Below are 18939 nucleotides of genomic sequence, written 5' to 3' on the forward strand. Positions count from 1 at the left end.
TTTTTTGCTGGTTTTTAGTTTGTTTTTTGAGCTGACACAGTCTCTAAGGGGAGTTTGGGGAGATAACAGGAGGAGAGAAGCTGCAGAGAGGCAGGTTTCCTCCAGAAAGTTTCCCAATTATCTATAAAGCCCACATTGTTTTTTGGACACCACTCAGACAGCCAATAATTTAAGGAGAACATGCGGCTAAACATGTCACTCCTGGTCAGATTGGGGAGGGGACCAGAGAAAACTACAGAGTCCGACACTGTTTTGGCAAAGTTAATAAAAGGATTGTGTGAAACTTGTAAACATCTCTGCGTGATGTCTACCAAGACAAAAGGATCGGAGAGACTGGCGTTGTCTTGACAATTTGGTGCCGTGACCCGGATCTTGGTTGCTGATCTCGATTTGGACCTTGGCTGAGCGGAAGGGACACGGAGGGTATCGCTGGCAGAAAACAAGGTATGCAGAGCCTGTTTTACCGAATCTGCACATTGGCAAATCCGCTAAATTTCACCCAAAAGTGTCCTGAATGCAGAAGTCCGCAAATTTAAATATGAGATGTGTGTGGAAGAGAGCTGGTTTCTCTAAAAGTGACGGTTGGTGTCTCAGAAAGCAGGACTTTCTAAAATCCACTGTCCTTGGTTTGGCAACCCTCCTACATAAATGATGTTTCACGTACTTTTTTTTATTCAAAAGGTATAAATAATAATAAACGCTGTATTTTTGTAATTTTGTTAACAGGGCAGAAAATGAAAGTCAAGGATGTAGAGCAGGCCGAGTAATAAGTAGACAGGACCGGCTATCTATAACTGTGGGTTCAGAGGTGACGTGCTCTCAACCATCAAGCACTACACCACAACTTCTAGTGGCCCTGTCCCAAATATAATGGCAAGCACCTTTGCATCATTCACAAAACTAACTCTAACCAGGGAAAAGCCTTTTCTTACCTCACCTGACATCATCTTAATTCTTTCTTACCACTAGTTGCAGTTCCAAAGACTTCTGGAGAGGAATTAAAAGAGCTCTTGAGCTACAAAGACAAAGAGCTTGAGACCTATGCCAATCCTTAATAATTAAGGACTGGCATATTTTATATATAGTTGTGGCAACTGTTGTGATTTAGTGCTAAACGAGAAATTTGAAATGTACAATAACTGTGGAGTGTGTGGATGCGGGGGCGTTTCTATGCACCTCTGCCATTTCTTTCTGTCTCTCTCCACTTTTCTTTCTCTCGCTTGCTCTGTCTCAGCGTAGTGTATTTGTGTGCATATCTGTTAACTACACCTTACGCCTGCAGGGACGGGAAACTTCTGGGATTTCTGCCCTCCTCCTGGGCACACCTAAAGTAATCAAGCTCACCTATTTGTCAATTGATGATCAGCTGGCTCCTACTTAAGCTGGGAACAAAGCTTCATTCTTTGCCTGAGCACTGTACGAACTACTATTAGTGAAACCATCTTCAATCTTTAAGTCTGTGTCTCTGTTACCTTGAAGATTACGAACTTGTCATCTCATCTGTGCAAAAGCCCTGGCGTTTTCCCTGTGAGAGTGATTGGTTATAGAGAGCCTGATGAGATTCTATTCCTGTGTCAAATGTTTTCTGGACTCTGGATACTGTAGCTCATCTGAAAAACTGAGCCTCAAATCAAAAATACTTGACTACCTGCTTTAACTCTCTAACATCCAGATTAAAGCAGATAACTCTTAAGCTGGAAAGAAAATGGTAACATCATCATCATCATTTAGCCTGGAAAAATAGTTTGCTGCTTTATAAAAAAGCTCTCAATAAAGCTAGAACATCTTATTATTCAGCACTGATTAAAGAAAATAAGAACAACCCTAGGTTAACAAAAAGTCAGAGCTCTGTTGAGCCAACCATTCCTTTAATGTTAATTAGTAATGCCTTCATAATTTAGCTAACCATTAGAGGAAAAAGTTACAACCATCTCATAGATGTGGCATTATATACAGCTACTTTCAGTACCATTGATATCTATTTGGAGTCTTTTTCTCCAATTGATCTTTCTGAGTTAACTTCAATAATTACTTCCTCCAAACCAACAACGTGTCTTTTAGACCCTATTCCTAAGACTCCTCAAAGAGGCCCTTCCATTAATTAATGTTTCAATCTCTATTAACCAGCTATGAACCACAGGCCTTCAAGCTGGCAGTATTTAAACTGTTACTAGACCGAGCAGTCTTAGCTAATAATAGGCAAATCTCTAACCTTCCTTTTATCTCCAAAATTCTTGAAAGACTGAGTAGTTGTCAAACAGCTAACTGATCATCTCCAGAGAAATGATCAAAAATGAGAATAAGACAGTAAATGGAGAAATCCTTCTCATGCTTCTGTGTTGATTTTTTTTCAATTACTATTACACCTTGAGCCTGTCACCTTTGTCACAAAGCCCAACATTTCTGCATTTCTGGATTTCTTAATAATGTATGTAGTTGAGTGGCATTGTGCTGAATTCAGTATAAATTATGTTGACACACCAAAAGCAAGAGTCCTGGACCCGACAACATCTGTGGACAGATACTGAGAACTTGTGCTGATCAGCTGAGTGGGATTTTTCACTATATCTTCTCACTTTCTTTAGAGCTACAGACAGTACCTAAGATTTGGAAACATGCTATTATTGTTCCTGTTGCTAAGGGCAGTTCTCCTAAGGCACTGGATGATTTTAGGCCTGTGGCTCTGACTTCTTTAGTGATGAAGACATTTGAGAAGATAATTATGAAGAAGATTTTAATGCATGTTGAACATCATCTTGACCCCTTCCAGTTTGCCTATAGAGCAGGAAGAGGTGTGGAGGATGCTGCTGTCACACTCTTGAGGCCCCTCACACCCATGCAAGATTATTATTTGCTGACTTTTCATCTGCATTTAATACAATTCAACCCTTCTTACTTGCTGACAGGCTTTACAATCATTTTAAGCTTGACACTAGTCTGGTCGGCTGGGTGACGGACTTTCTGACTACCGTAATTGTCGGGCTATAAGCCGCTACTTTTTGCACAAGCTTTGAACCCTGCGGCTTTTAGTCAGGTGCGGCTTTTCTATGGATTTTCCATGATTTTTGTGATATCGTAAGACGATTTGTTTTGTTTGTTCCGCTGTTGTACGGCACTACGTTGCCTGGCGGAAGGATCAGGGTTCAAGAGTGGTATGTTAGTCACATGTCCGTCCGCCAGGCAACGTAGTGCCGTACGAAGTAGCGCGAAAAACAAACTTCAAAGTAGTGCTACGCATTCAGCGGGAGGCGTGGATGACGAACGGCGATAAACTTGCGAAAAGCAAGTTATGCCCAACTCCACCGGTGGATTCTGACAGCGTGGAAAAGTGCGAAAACATCCACGATCACCAACGGATTTTGAAGGGCTGGACTGCTGCATGATGGAGAGGAGGACACCGCCACGGCCCTTCTGAGGGTGTTCGACTCTGACACTGACAACGAGGATTTCTTTGGTTTTGAAAGTGACAACGAAGGAGAGAAGCGGAGAGTGGATGACGAAGCCATCCTGAGCCTGTTCGTTTCCGACATTGGAGAAGAGGACTTTGGTGGTTTTAGAGCGCAGGAAGAAGAGAAAGATGGTGAATGACTGACTTTTCTTCTTGTTAAAGCCGTGTCACTGCACCTGAGCCTAAAAGGTAGGCCGAATCTATTTTTCTGGTGTGCTGTAGGTTACTGTTATGTACTACATGTGCAAATATGTACCCATAACTTGTTTTTCAAAATATTAATAAAAGTGATGTGTCTCCAAACAGCCATCTCTTTCCTGACAATTCCCTTTGTGCATATTCTCTTACATATGATAAGTCAACATTGAAACACCTGCGGCTTTTAGTCAGGTGCGGCTAATGTATGTACAAAACAGGATTTTCCCCTGATTTTAGCTTGTGCGGCTAATATTCAGGTGCGCTTTGTAGTCCGGGAAATACGGTAATAGGTCACGATGCGTGAGGGTGAATCATGTCTTTTCTGATGTGCTCTCCTCTTCTACTGGATCGCCCCAGGGTTGTTGCCTCTCTCCCCTTCTGTTCATTCTGTACACAAATGAGTGTCGCAGCAATTTCACGAACAGACACATCCTGAAGTTTGCTGACGACACAGTGATCGTCAGTCTTCTAGTGGGGGATGAGTCAGGCCATAGACAGGTTGTAGATGATTTTGTGAATTGGTGTGATGAGTCCTTCCTGTCACTTAATGTGTCAAAAACTAAAGACATGATTATTGATTTTAGGAAGTCCTCTTATAGCTCATCACCTACTATCATTAAAACTGCCGATATTGGGATCATTGAGAGTTATAAATATCTAGGTGTGGTACTTGACCATAAACTGTGTTTTGAATCTCATGCTGATGCCACTACTAAAAAAGTTCAACAAAGACTGTTCTTTTTAAGAAAAATGAGATCTTTTAATGTCTCATCTGAGATGTTGTCCTTGTTTTATAGATATTTTATCGAATCTGTGATGTCTTTTTGTATTGCTGCATGGTTTGGTAACCTGACGGTGAAGAATAAGAATCGGTTGGGACTTCTGGTAAAAACTGCTAGCAAAATTTTTACTACTATGCTAAATAAGATCAAATCCGACTTTCAAAGATGGGACAATTTAAAAACTTCGCTTCAGGGTAGAATCAACACAGTAAAGATGAACATACTGCCATGGCTTAATTTCCTTTTTTTTTATGTTGCCACTCTCTCCTCCTCTAACTTATTTTAAAGACATACACTCTGCGGTGTCTAAATTTATTTGGAATGGCAAAAGGCCTAGGATACGTTTGTCAACATTGCAGCGGCCCAAATTGTTTGGTGGCCTGGCAGTACCAAACTTCGAGTTTTATTACTGGTCATTCCGAATCAGGGCGCTTAGTACGTGGGTCAACCCAGAGACTACTACTGCGTGGAAAATGATCGAATCCGCCAAGGCAGCACCGCATAGACTACAAGATCTTCTGTTTGCTAATTTTCCCACCAATACGCTCTACAACAACAACGAATTCGGACCTATTATTGCCAACTCTATACAGATATGGAGGAAGATAGAAAGGTGGCTGGTTGCTCCAGTTAAATTTTGTAAAAGCTCACCACTCTGGCATAATTTAAAGTTACTATGTGGCAGCCGACCATTTGTTCAACCCTCTCGGTTCTCACTCGGGATAAACCTTTTTGATGATCTATTCAATGCCCAAGGCCTTTGCTCATTTCAGGACTTAAGGACACGTTTTTCTCTTCCTGCATCTTCTTACTTTGTATATCTGCAGCTCAGATCAGCTTTCAAAGCATGTGGTGTCCCCTGGGACTCTCCTCTTCCCTCTCATCCCATGTTGGACTGGATCCTGCCTAAATCTGGCAGACCCTCTGTTTCCAAAATCTACAACAAATTAGCCGAACATGGTATGAAGTCCCTGCCTATTGAATCTATTTGGGTCAGGGAACTGGGAGAACTACAGGTTAATATAGACTGGGATACAGTGTGGTCTAATCTGAGTTTGACTTCTAAGAACCTGGCGCATCCATTAATTCATTTCAAAACCATACACAGAACATACATTACACCCTATAGGAGGTTCCAGATGAAACTACAGGCTACGTATTACTGTCACATCTGCAATGATTCATCACCTGGCACGTTTTTGCACATGTTTTGGGACTGTCCTGTGGTATCCGATTTTTGGGTCTTTGTGAACTCTGTGTTATCTGAGGTGCTGGAAGTTTTTTATGTTCCCAATCCTGGTCTTTGTCTCCTTAATGATACCTCTGAAATCTCCTTAAAACAAATGCAATGCAAAATGTTGTTCGCTGGATTCACATCCGCAAAGAAGACTATTACAAAGCAATGGTTCTGTCCTGACATTTGTATGGAATCATTCTGTAGACGATGTCTTATCCGTGTTATTGGTTTTGAACATACCACAGCAAAATTAAATAAAGCTCGACCCACGACTGTTGATGCTTGGAAAATCTTCTCATCCAGAGTTATCTCCTGGAAGAGGCAATAATTGGTTTTAACTTTGTGTTTTTTGTGTCTTTTCTTTGCTGTCCCTATGCCTTGTTTGCTAATGTTTGCTTTGCTACTGCAGTTTACAGTTGTGCTGTATATGTCTGTACACCCCCCCCCCCCCCCCAACCCCGTTTTAAATCAATAAAATGTTGATCACAAAAAAAAAAAAAAAAAACTGCTAGCAAAATTCCAGGGAGCTGGCAAGATGGACTTTTGGCCATTTACAATAGAAATGTGCTTAGAAAGGCTCATTCTATTATTAATTGTGTGAACCATCCACTTCACAGTGAGTTTGAGTTGTTGCCTTCCGGCCGCCGTTTTAGAGTACCTCCAAGGAGGACTAAAAGACTCCAGGTCTCTTTTATCCCTACTGGGTCTTGTCTCCTTAATGGTAAGGGAGCGACCGTGGCTCAGGGGGTTGGGAATCGCAGCTGTAACCGGAAGGTTACAGATGCGATCCCTGGGCTCTCTGTCCTGGTCGTTGTGTCCTTGGGCAAGACACTTTACCCTACTTGCCTACTGGTGTTGGCCAGAGGGGCCGATGGCGCGATATGGCAGCCTCGCTTCTGTCAGTCTGCCACAGGGCAGCTGTGGCTACAACCATAGCTGCCTCCACCAGTGTGTGAATGTGAGAGTGAATGAATAGTGGTATTGTAAAGCGCTTTGGGTGCCTTGAAAAGCGCTATATAAATCCAATCCATTATTATTATTATTATTAAATAATTGTCCTTGAACTTTCTATCATTATTATTGTTGTTATTATTTTATAGTATTGTTCTGTTTATTTTTATCCTGCTGCTAAACTAATTTCCCCTTGTGGGACAATAAAGAAATTGAATTGAAATTGAATTGAATAAGCTAATATCCATCATGAACAACACCTCCCACCCCCTGCATGAGACTGTACGAGCACTGAGCAGCTCGTTCAGCAGGAGACTTTTTCACCCACAATGCAGGAAGGAGCGCTACCGCAGCTCATTCTTAACTGCGATAGCAGTAGTTGTAGATTAGTAAACGTAGCATCAGCACCAAAATGCACTTGAACATAGATGTCAAAGTAACTTGTCTATCCTTTATCCTTCCAAGGATGCAGCCCAGCCCCCGAGTTTGGACACAGCCCTTATAATCAGCTCACAGCTCAACTGTCAATAAAGTTTGTAAAACCTTTTCACGTTTGTACGTTGTGCGCATGCGCCCTCGCACAGTACTGCAGAGGGCTCGAGCAGCTACAGGAATGTCGGTTATTTCAAACACTGACTCAGTAGGTCCCTGGACTCGAGCTTCTGTTGGGGAAATGGTAGTTTTTGCGCTCTGTGAATGAAACCGTGTAAGGTTCTGGGAATTTATATCACTCGGGTTGCCATGGCCTCTTTAACCGTCACTTCGGAGGCTCGGAGCGTCGAGAAGCATCGAAAGTCCTTCTCGCTGCTCTTCTACCGGGCCGTGCGGGACCTAAAGCCGGTCTGGATGTTGGAGGACATGCGGACGATGGAAACTTTTTACTTGGACGAGGACTCTGGCCAGAGGATTTACAGCCCGTCGGAGGCGTTGCTGTACGCTATAGTTCATGACCACCAGGCGTACGCTCAGTACCTCCTCAGCCGATACACGGATGAAGCGCTAGCAAAACCCGGGGAGCGCTTCTGCCCCTGCCCGTCCTCCGCGCCTCACCTCGCTATGGCTGTTCGCTACGACAGACGCTACATTCTCTGCCTCATCTTACAAGAAACCCACCGTATAGCCATTACCCCGTCCTACACGGACCGAGCTGGGTGTTTTCACATCGAGGACGGAAGAACCCCGCTACATCTGGCTTGCGAGCTTCTGCGTCCCGAGGCGGTCATCTTGCTCCTGGGGAGCGGGGCGTCCCCGTACGCCCAAGACCACAACGGCCTGACCCCGCTGGACATTACTTTGGAAAAGCTCAGAGACTCCACGGTGGTCAGAAGTGGGGAGAAAAGGCGGTGTCTGGACAACCTGCTCCTGTTTATGCCAAAAGTTCGCTTCAAAATGAAGGAAGCTCTGGTTGGAGAATCGGAGCGCTGGAGCAAGATGCTAGGCGAGGAGACCTACCTTTACCTGTCGGGAAGGAGCCCGGCGCCGTTGGTTCTCAGCGCCATGCAGACTGTTCTGCAGCAGCTGAGCCCTGCCAGCTTTCCGGACAGCCTACTCGAGCTGCCCATTCCCTCCTCCCTCAAACCACCGGGACTGCCTGTGAGCCAGCGGGACAGGCAGAGGGTGGTGTAGCATCAGTGACACATGCATGCCCTGTTTGGATACTGCTGTTTTAGCATGCTGTGTGTGAGCATTTGAAGATCCTGTATGGCTATTATAGGCCTGAACAGATAAAACACTAACAGTCAGGGAACAAATAGACTAAATTAATGTGATCTAATGATGCAACATAAGCCACGCTGATTCCACCGGAAGGAATAAAAAAGCCATACTGTAGCGTTTCACATTGATTCAGGTGCCATGAATCATTTATGTGTCTATGAAATGTTGTATCTAGTAATGATACAAGTGTATTGTATCAAAAGGATGGACAGACACTAATACTGACCTGTGTTACTGATGAATTTAATTTATTAAAATTATAGTATTTATCAGCAACATAAAGTAGTCATAAGAAAATGATCAGGTGACTTGAAAACATTTTGGATCTCTGTCTTTGAATAAATAAAAATTTAAGTGACTGTCTTCCTGGGCCTTCATTGACAGAACATGTTTGTTGCTAATGGAAATGAAGAAGGGGGTGCATACTGTAAGGAATCTAAGGAGCTTGGAAAGGAAGAAGCTTCTCCAGTTCTGAAGAAACTGAACTGGAGAAGCTTCAAGAGGTGAAACATCGTCAAGAAACTTAAAGAAGTCCAGTTGCTTTTCTTTCCAAGCTCCTTGTTTTACTATAGCCTGGGTGATTGAGAACCTACACAGACAGTAAGTTAAATATAATTATTAGTATAACAATGATTATTAAAATTAAAGATTTTAATATTTAGTAGTATTCGGTTTGAAAAGGTTTTCTGAAACTTCACTTGTTGGTACACAGAAGGTCTGATGCAGTTTGTAGATAAGGAACAAATTCAGCCTACACTCTAACAAATGAAACATGGGGTTTTTAAAAATTAATTCTTAGTTTTATGTTCAATATACTTAAAATTGTTAATCTTATGGGTGTAATTAATATTTTTAAATTTGATTTAATTAATTCTATACCGTTTTAATGTTAAATAATATTGATATTTCCAATTTATTGAACACATTTAATTAAATCCAAAGAGCCCTTTCCACATCCTTTCTGAGCATGCGCAGAGAATGAAAAAACTGAATGAAAGAACTCTGAATGACCTATTAAATAAAAGTGTAATATCTTTGACACCTAGCGATACAAACGATGATTTTACCAGCACAAACCGACAAACGGAGCACTAACCACCCAGTATACTTGATTTTATTTTTGGGGGCAAGTGGGTCACGTTCACAGAGTGGGCTGTTCCGGTATATAATGGTAAACGTGCTCACAGGAACAGATTTATGAAATGAGTAATAGAAATTTTGGAGCATTTGAAATTTAACTTGTATTATTAATACATTTTAAAAGAAATAGGAGTGTTCTTAAGTTTAGACCATCTCTGTGCTACCCCTTTGCATGTGTCTCACTGTAAACGATTAATTTTTTCTGTTTTTCTTTTTCTCTCAGGTTGCTGGTTGTGGAATTTGGAGCTGCGGAGATTTGAGCTGTGCTCCAAAAGTTCATGTTGAAGGTACCTAATGCTTGCATATTATTTACTTTTTCCTTAATACGCAATTTTACATTTTGAATTCTCTTATTTGGTCTTTTAGGTTATCACCACAGTTCCACTGCTGTCCACATTCATGAGCAGTCTTGACCAGTACTCTGACCAGTTGATGAAGATTCTACGAAAAAAAGGAGGGGAAACAGCGCGGCGGATCACAGCAGCATTGTCTACAATTCACAGGTATTCTGTCTTGTTATAATGTTCTGTAACTAATAGATTAGTTGCAGGTTGATCTCAGGTCTGGTTATTAACCTGTATTTTTAACTTTCTTGGGTCATTTTATGCTTGTTCTCTCCTGCGTTATACTTCTCATCTCGCTTTTGGCTTATATTCTGGACTTGGTCCTGACACAAAGCAGAACTAAGTAACTCATGCCCCTAGAGGCCATAAGTGCCGCTGCTGGCATTGTAGCTTTTTTCTTTTCTTTTTTTTGTTACTCATTAATTGTCCAAAGGAATAATTAGCTACACTGAGAAAAGACAAAGGCAGACAACATTTCACATTTCGCCACAACTCAGTGACACAATAGATTATTTTTTTTCACTCAAACTTGGTATAAATACTGCAAATGTGGTGGTAGCCCGCATACCTCATATTAACGTGACAGTGTGTAGTTTTTGTCATTAATTTTTGGAAATCTCTATCAAAATGTTTTTGATTCCTTTGAACAGCACTCCTATGCAACAACACTTTTCGGGTGGTACACCACGCTAAAGCTGCATTTTCCGCGACCCAATGTATCGCAATCAGTGTAATTGGACTCATAACTTATAATCTTTATGGGAATGAATTGGTAAGCTTCTCATTCTCTAACACAAAATACTACTTGCTTGCAAAAAGCATGTTTAAAATTACTTAGAAACAATTATGAATTGGTTAAACAACAATAAAAATTGACTTAAGTTTTGTGGGGGTCTCTAAAAACTTCAAAAAAGTAATTGCGCTGCATGTGTTGTTTTGTTTAGAGTTCCCGAATCGAAGTGAAGCGTGAATGCATCCTTAAAGCTGTGATTATATACCTGAATGAGAACCCTGAAAATCTCATCAAAGAGTACATGGTAAGTTTATTTTTAAAGGGATATTCCACCCCTCAGTAAAATTTTGACTGTCATAATTCCCAGAGTTTTGTAAGTTGAAAAATGTATTTTCTAAACAAGCCCAGGCATTCTCCTGTTCTGGCAGCAATCAGTTTTCTTTAAATTAGCTTACAACAATAAAGTGCATGGGAAATACTAGGATTTTGTTTCCATTCACTTACATTGTTTTATGCAAAACTAAAGAAAATGACCCTGGTCAGCAGAATATTGATAATATTATTAATGTATACTCCTTCTGCCCTCTGTCCATGTTTCATGTATCTTCTTCTTGGTCTTTATTGGTGATTGTCTTAAATCCACATTTTTCTTTGGTCTGTTCTCCTCAGTCTCATTCAGGGATATGTGTAATTAGGATAGTGTGGACCATTTGAACTAAAATGCAGTGAATAGATAGATGATGCAATGACCAAAATACAACAGATTTAAAATATTTCTGTCCTTTTCAGGATTTCAACGTGATGGAAGCTGAAGAGCTTGAGAGGATGGATTTGGCGTGTTTATAAAATAATCCATGAAGGAGCACAGCCTGATGACTCCCTTGAAGATGTTGGCATCATTATCGAGAGATGCACCGTCTTGCAGGATCTTCACGATGTGGCGAGCGGGTGTGCACTTTTGTTTGGGCTAATTTACTGCCTCAATCTGAGTTACCCAAAGCCACTTCGCATTTGAGTTCTTCCAGAAGGTGCTCATGGGACTGGAAGACAAAAAACTGTCTAACAAAATACAAGTGCTGAAGAACAAACTCTGCCAAAAGGAGACGCAATGACTCTTCTAGATCGAAATGTCTCCCAAAATAAGTGCTCTGTTTCACTGTTTAAAAGTTCATAAATATATATATGTTGATCTTTGTTTGTAAATATTTTGTCATAGCTTTAATATTTAAGAGATTTACTGAATGCCATTTTTCTTTTGATTGTGGAAAAGAAAACATAATTCAGAAACTTGAGTTTTTGGAACTGGGGACAAAATTACGCAGATGGATATATTTCCTTGTTTCACAACATTTTCTTCAGTTTGAGTTGCTGTGGTAATTCTGCAGACTGTAGCCATTGCAGACCTACAACTGTAGATCCTGAAATCATTCTGTCAGGTTTGACATCCTACTCCTCACTACACTGTCACTTAGTTGAAACTGGAAAGTTGTTTCAGATGTTTACATTTTATTTTACACACTTCATTTAATGTTGCATTATGCAGTGTTGTTTCCCTGTTTAAGCTTTGCCTCGTTGAAGGCTTTTGTTCAAGTTGTTAAAGCAACACAATTTTTTTTTTTGTATTTACACTTCATATTAGTTCTCGTGTACCAGGTTTCCATTGTAGGTCAAGGATCTTGAGTGTTATAAATGTTAAAGTGTATGTGCAAACAAATGTGAAAAGGTTCTAAGGTTGTCACCTGTACTCAAGTTAAGTACTGGATTTTTGGTCTTAGCATTTAATTAAGAATATTTTGAGATTTGCTATATGCATTTTTTTATTGTAAAATTTATTATATAATAGAAAACTTATAATTCTGAATCAGATTTTTGTAACTGGGGACTAAATCGTTTTTACCTTTGTGTCACTTAAGTATTTTCTGTAATTGCATTATACAGTGATTTTTAAGTTGCTGTGGTAAATCTGCAGATCTGACTATAATCACAAGTTGTATTGAATTTGACATCTTACGGCACACTACAATGTCACTTTGTTGAAACTCGAAAGTTGTTTCCAATGTTTAAATTTTGGTCATGCACTTTAAGCATTTAATATTGCCTTATGCAGTGTTGTTCCCTGTCGAAGCTTTGCCTTGTTAAGGCTCACCGTAAATAAAGTTGTTGATGCAGCACCCTTTTTTTGCATTTACACTTTATGTAAGCTTTGGTGTAAGAGTTTTCTATTGAAGTGCAAGGATCTTGAATGTTATAAATGGTAACGTGTGAGCAAGTGTAAAAAGGTTTTTGAGTTGTCACCTGTACTCTGTAGTTAAGTGTTAGACCTTTGCTGAAGACCTCTGAAAGGTCCAAACACCTAATTACAATGTATAGATGACAACTCAGGAACCTTTCTAGACTTGTTTTGTTGATACCTAAACATTTACCATATAGATGAAACTATTAATTAAATCATAATTAAGCAAATTAATTAAGTCCAAAACTCAATCTAAATGGTGCCATTAAATTCAAATTAATATTGTCAATTGAACCTAAAGCAATACAGTTAATAAAATGAACAAAGTATTTAAATTCTATTTAATGGTGTTAAATAGTAACAATGAAAGGAAAGCTGTTGTTTTTATAGAACAATTTCACTTCTGATATACATCACCATTGAAATTGCAGATAATAACCATATTGATTTATGTTTAATTGACCAGGTTTTGTGGAAAAGATTGCCTTAACTTTGTCAATTAAATCCAACGTTTTATTTCTTAGAGTGTAGAAAACATTTGTATATACAGTGTACACAAGAGTTTGTGTGTATAGACTAACCAATACTAAAACTGAAGATATTTCCTCTATTTGTATTGTATTTTAGCTTAGTGATCCAAGCTCACAAAATTGTTTCCAATTAAGTTTGTTTTGTTTTGGGTTTTTCTTGGTCTGGTTTTCATTTAATATTTCTATTTCATATTTATGATAACCTTGGTTTTGAACCTGCTGAAGGGTTTTCAGGAGGTTTTACCTGCAGGTGGTGGGAAGCAACAAAGTAGAAATACTTTGTTAGCTTTTGAATAACTTTTGATTTTTGCCCCAACAGCTGAATATAAACACCTCCTTTCTGGTCATTACATTTTCAGAATAGGCTTGTTCGTTGGGTTTAACACATTTGAGGGTTTTGCTTTTGTTTTGTTTTTTTCCATCTCTGCATGCCTTCAAACATCAGACTTATTTGAGCCAAAATGGAAAAGCACCCTTCAATTATTATCACGGGAAACACAAGGTCCTTGGGCAGTGAGATACAGTGGCTTGCAAAAGGATTCTGCCCCCTTGAACCTTTCCACATTTTGTCTGACTGAGCTGGAGTTGTTTTGCAAAGAAGAATGGGAAAGGATTTCAGTCTCTAGATGTGCAAAGCTGGTAGAAACATACCCTAAAACACTGGCAGCTGTAATTGCAGCAAAAGGTGGTTCTACAAAGTATTGACTCTTAATAATTATGCACACCCCACTTTTCAGTTATTTTTTGTAAAAAAATGTTTGGAATCGTATGATTTTCGTTCCACTTCTCACGTGTACACCACTTTGTATTGGTTTATCACGTGGAATTCCAATAAAATTGATTCATGTTTGTGGCTGTAATGTGACAAAATGTGGAAAAGTTCAAGACGGCTGAAAACTTTTGCAAGCCACTGTACATAAGCTTGTTGCTGCAAGTCTACTGCAGAGCATGAACAGGTAGAAACAAAGGCTGCTACTTTTTGCAGCTCTGTTTGCTGTAATCAGGTTGTACAGTTGTTTTCATAATCTTGTTTAAAGCCTCAGAAAATCTGAAGATGACCATATAATGCAAAAAAAGCAATTTGCATAATGCATCATTTCCAGCTTTAACTTTGGATCTATCCATTATAAATAAGATTAATGCTTATCCAATTCAAAGCAAACTAGAAAAATTTGCATTTCCTGCAAAAATGCATTGTGGATGCTTTAAAGCTGAAGCTGTATGCAAAAACTAGCTGAAAAAGCTGAAAAGTTGCAGAAATTGTAAAAACTTTGCAGAAGCAAAGGAACTTTGCTAAAATGGAATAACTTAGCAGAACTGCAATATCTTAGAGGAAACATAATACTTGGCAGAAATACAATAGCATAGCAGAACTTAACAGAAATATTGTAACTTACCAGAAACATGATAACTTCTCAAAAATACAAGAATTTAGGAGAAATAGTATAAGATAACAGAAAGAATATATTTAGCCAAAAACACTTAAGCATTACAGAAACACTATGATTTAGAAAAATAGTACAACAGAGCAGAAATACTGTGATTTACCAGAGACACTGTGATGGACTATGAATATTGTAATTTTAAATCAATACTATGTTTTAGCACAAATACTATAATTTGACAGAAATACTATCATTTGGCAGAAATACTATGTTTCAGCACAAATACTCTGGTTTAGCACAAATAGTATAACATAGCAGAAATACAATTATATAGCAGAAATGCTATATTTAGAAAGAAAAATATAATATAGTAGAAATAGTATGATTTAACAGAAATACTACAATATAGCATAATAACAATGATTTAGAACAAATACTATGATTGAGCAGAATAGTAATAACTTAAGTGAAAATACTGGAAAAGTAAGATGACAAGCTGAAAAAAAAAACGGAACATGGTTAAGTTCCCTCAAAACTAATTGTTGTTCACCTGTGAAAAAAAATTAAAGAAATAAAAATAAATTTAAAAAACAAGAAGGACCAGCCAACAGATACACACGAAATCAAGTATGTATACACAAATGCACAGAGAGAGAGACACACGGAGGGTCTATGCCAGTCAACCAGTCTGAATATATTTTATTTTTTTCCAACAATGAGATGCTGCCCTAAAGAGGGTCTCTCTCTCTCTCTCTCTCTCTCTCTCTCTCTCTCTCTCATGCACACACACACACACAGGGAGAGAGAAGCATGTTTTCAGTCAAGCAGCCTGGGAGCTGCTGAATTTGAATCCACAGAGGCTGTGTACTTTTTCCCGCCAAAACAGGTGCACATACGCAGCACAGAGACAGGATTTTTGTAGTCTATTTCTCGTAGTGAGGATTCCCCTCAAACAAATGACCATAATTTCCTAACTGTATTGGCCAGAACGGTCATTCTTACACCATTTTGTTCAGAAGAGATGGGGGAATCTTAAAGTGTTGACAATTTATCATTAAAATATTAATTATTAAAGATATTTGACTTCTTTTTTTTTTTTTTTTTTTTTTTTTTTTTAAATGACATCAGAAACAGCAGTATGCGACATTACGTGATGGCAGAGCTTCAGTTCATCCTTTGTCATTTTTTTTTTTTTTTTTTTTTTTTTTTAATAAATAGGACAGGGGGAATGAATGAGAGAGAGAGGGGGAGAGAAAGAAAGAAAACCAAAGGGGAGAAGAGACGGTGAGAAGGGGGGGAAGAGAGAGAAAAAAAAAAACTCCTGGGTCACCTGTATGGAGAAAAAAAAAAAAAAAAACAAACAAAAACAAACAAAGGAGACAGCAAACAACAAAGAGCAACATAATAATAGAGAAAACAAAGCACCATCACAATAAACTAGCTAGTCATAGATATCAGTATTTACTAAGTAATAAACGATATTGTGCAGCACGCAAGATAGACAGCGCACAGTGTGCTTTGAGGTAGCAGCCAAGAAAGCTTTAGTCCGCGTCTGTGAATACCCATGTGTGCATACCTGTGTGGATCAGCATGCTTGCATTCCAAAGGTTTCTCCATGTAATGATCTGCTAGGGAGTGTGGGGGGGCCACAGCCCCGTCCTCCAGGGTGTGAAGCGGGTATGGAGGAGATCAAAACTCCAGACATCCAGAGGCCCCCAGAACACAAGAGACCATGGAAGACCAACAGAGGGGCAGCCGCGCCACTGTCCCAGTAAGAGCTGAGGAGAGTCCCAGATGAGGGCTCGCCCAGCAGCCGCGGAGCAGAAGTCAGGGGGAGTTGCAGTGACGCGCCCGTGATATTTGACTTCTAATGCACCATAACTGAGTAGAGCAAAGCAAAAACTGCCTTGACTTGCCCTCAAACAACGCTTTCTAACTCTAAATCTACTTGGAGTATCAGTATCATTCTTTCACCGTAAGAGACAGCAGGCTTTGGTGAACAATCATGGAAATTTCCAGGTCTCTGTGGAAATCCAACAAAAAGTTATGACGAGAGAAAAAAGTGGTTCATTTCCAGAGTTTGAAATCTGAAGAAATCTGAGCGAAGGACAAATTTCCTACCCTCAAACAAGTCCAACTCATTTCAGAACGGTAATAGGTGAGTAAATAATTCTTGAATTGTGAGCGTCAGGAGTGTCTGAAGATATACTGGGACAAGCCTTATGTCTTAACTTTGCTTCGTTAAGGAGATATGACGATTCGAATATGCCTCTCATTACAGAAATCAAGCGGTGATTTTGAACAAACTCTCCATTGACTTTCTATGGAGAGTTTTGCAACTTTGTGTTGGTCTGAGGAGATTTGCCAGAATTCTATAAATCCCACAACAATGATAGTGACATTTTCAGAAAGCCAGCAAAAATACCTACGTTTTGATGTATAATTTATGGAAGTTGAGTGAAAATTGAGCAAGTAGCAAGAAGTTGTTCGGACATGAAGAGAAGACTGCAAAACCTTCAGTGGCACACTGGAAGCCAAGTGCAAAGCAACCATAACAACACATGTATTTTGTGAAAAATCACAATTTTGCAACTGAAAACTTTAAGAGGCATAAAAGTAAAACGGTAAAAGATTTGAAAAAGCTGATTTATACCTGAATAGCCCAATAATTTGAGAACATTTTAAAGTTTGAATGGTTGTTCTAGGTGAAAATATGAGGAAGTAGTTAAGTTTCAAAAACAAGCAAATTTTAGCAGAATTGCAGAAGTTTCCCATTCATTTCAATGGGACAAATTAAGCTTAATATTTTAAAAAGTATAATAGTGAAAAATACCAAAAGACTAGAGATGGCACGATACCACTTTTTTATGTCCGATACCGATACCGATATCATAAATTTGGATATCTGCCGATACCGATATGAATCCGATATAGTGTTTTTTAATCAACAAAACTGTTTTTTAAATATCTTGCTGCATTTTGTATAAGTTCATACTCAAGTTTAAAACAACAACTACACTAAAGCTATTCTGTTATACCTGTATGCAAAAAAAATATTTCATAGTTCAGCAATACTGATCAATCTAATAAACTTAAACCTACACCATCCTCCCTATTCTGGTATTTTAAAGAGTACTTAGCATAAATATTAAGCAACCTAACTAATAGGGTTCCAACTCCCAGCAACAACAAAAATAAATAAATAAAAAATAGGGAACCACCCCTCACGCTCCACCTCATGATGCTTAATCAACGTAATCAACCTTAATTTGATGCAGTGTGAAAAAAAATGCACAGAAATCAATTATTTTTCAAGAAATATTAAATAGATTCAACATCTTTCTTCAACAAAATTGCAGACTGCACAGATGGTACCTTCCCAAAGGAAAAAGTACTATAGCTTACTAGGGTATATATATTAGACTTAATAGTTACTATATACAGTAATTGACTTCTATTCATTTTACATCAAATTGAAACTTTGGGTGTCAGATAATTATTTATTAAAAGCTAGACATTTTAAATGAGAATAAGAAAGAAAAGTATGTCTTTGTGCCCCCTTTTCCCTGTTAATGCCCTATCGGCCCCCCTGGCTAAACTTTGCTAGATCCGCCCCTGCACAGTTACCAGCGTCAGCTACGTAGAAAAAGATCCTGGTGTAGAAAGTAATATTAAATACATTCTAACAACAGCTGATCAAGCTTAAACATGCTGCTGTTGTTCAGCCCCTGGTTTCCTCTTTCTGGTGCAAAGTGGGCCAAAAGCAAACAAGAGACACGGACTCGCGACAGAAAAGCCGATCAGCTGATCGTTAAGCAGTTTCATGATTGAAGTAGCAGCAGGAGAGGCAGTCGCTTGTTAAGCTTAACGCAGGAATGCTTTACAAACATTCAGAGATGGACTTACACACTTGCTGTACTTCTCTCGGGATAACTTTGTAGGAGATGAAATGCCGGGTTGCTAGCGAAGCTCCAAATGCTATCCAGACCACCGACAGGTCCCGCATGCCACAGCCTCTCTATCACGTGATGCATACTGCTCCGACGTGCTAACGTTCTGAGGTGAGTTACGGCATGTTGCAAGTTTTGTGAGGTGCTTTCGTGATATTTAATGGATCGGATTACATTTTTTATTTTTCTCCGATATCCGATCCAGTAATTTAGGTCAGTATCGGACCGATACCGATACGTAATATCGGATCGGTCCATCTCTACAAAAGACATAGCACACAGCAGAATTAAC

General features: G+C 39.2%; 1 protein-coding gene across 4 annotated transcripts; it reads left to right on the forward strand.

Moving 5' to 3' along the window:
• The first annotated feature begins 2972 nt into the window (after positions 1 to 2972).
• Positions 2973 to 12722, forward strand: LOC309688978 (ankyrin repeat domain-containing protein 9). Of its 4 annotated transcripts, none has more exons than XR_014271220.1 (5): positions 2973 to 3637; positions 9696 to 9759; positions 9839 to 9975; positions 10761 to 10853; positions 11339 to 12722. XR_014271220.1 is itself a non-coding variant. In XM_082505085.1 (5 exons), the coding sequence occupies exon 1, from the start codon at positions 7313 to 7315 to the stop codon at positions 8240 to 8242; it is 930 nt and encodes a 309-aa protein (XP_082361211.1). In that variant the 5' UTR covers positions 7111 to 7312; the 3' UTR covers positions 8243 to 9759; positions 9839 to 9975; positions 10467 to 10588; positions 10761 to 10853; positions 11339 to 12722. The 4 variants fall into 4 exon arrangements, 3 of the variants coding, with proteins under 3 accessions (XP_082361211.1, XP_082361210.1, XP_082361212.1); XM_082505085.1 differs by lacking the exon at positions 2973 to 3637 and adding an exon at positions 10467 to 10588 and having other exon boundaries at positions 7111 to 9759; XM_082505084.1 differs by lacking the exon at positions 2973 to 3637 and having other exon boundaries at positions 7111 to 9759.
• Positions 12723 to 18939: the final 6217 nt, after the last annotated feature.

Source organism: Aulonocara stuartgranti, assembly GCF_965226115.1.
Source record: "Aulonocara stuartgranti genome assembly, chromosome: 15".
NCBI lineage: Eukaryota > Metazoa > Chordata > Actinopteri > Cichliformes > Cichlidae > Aulonocara > Aulonocara stuartgranti.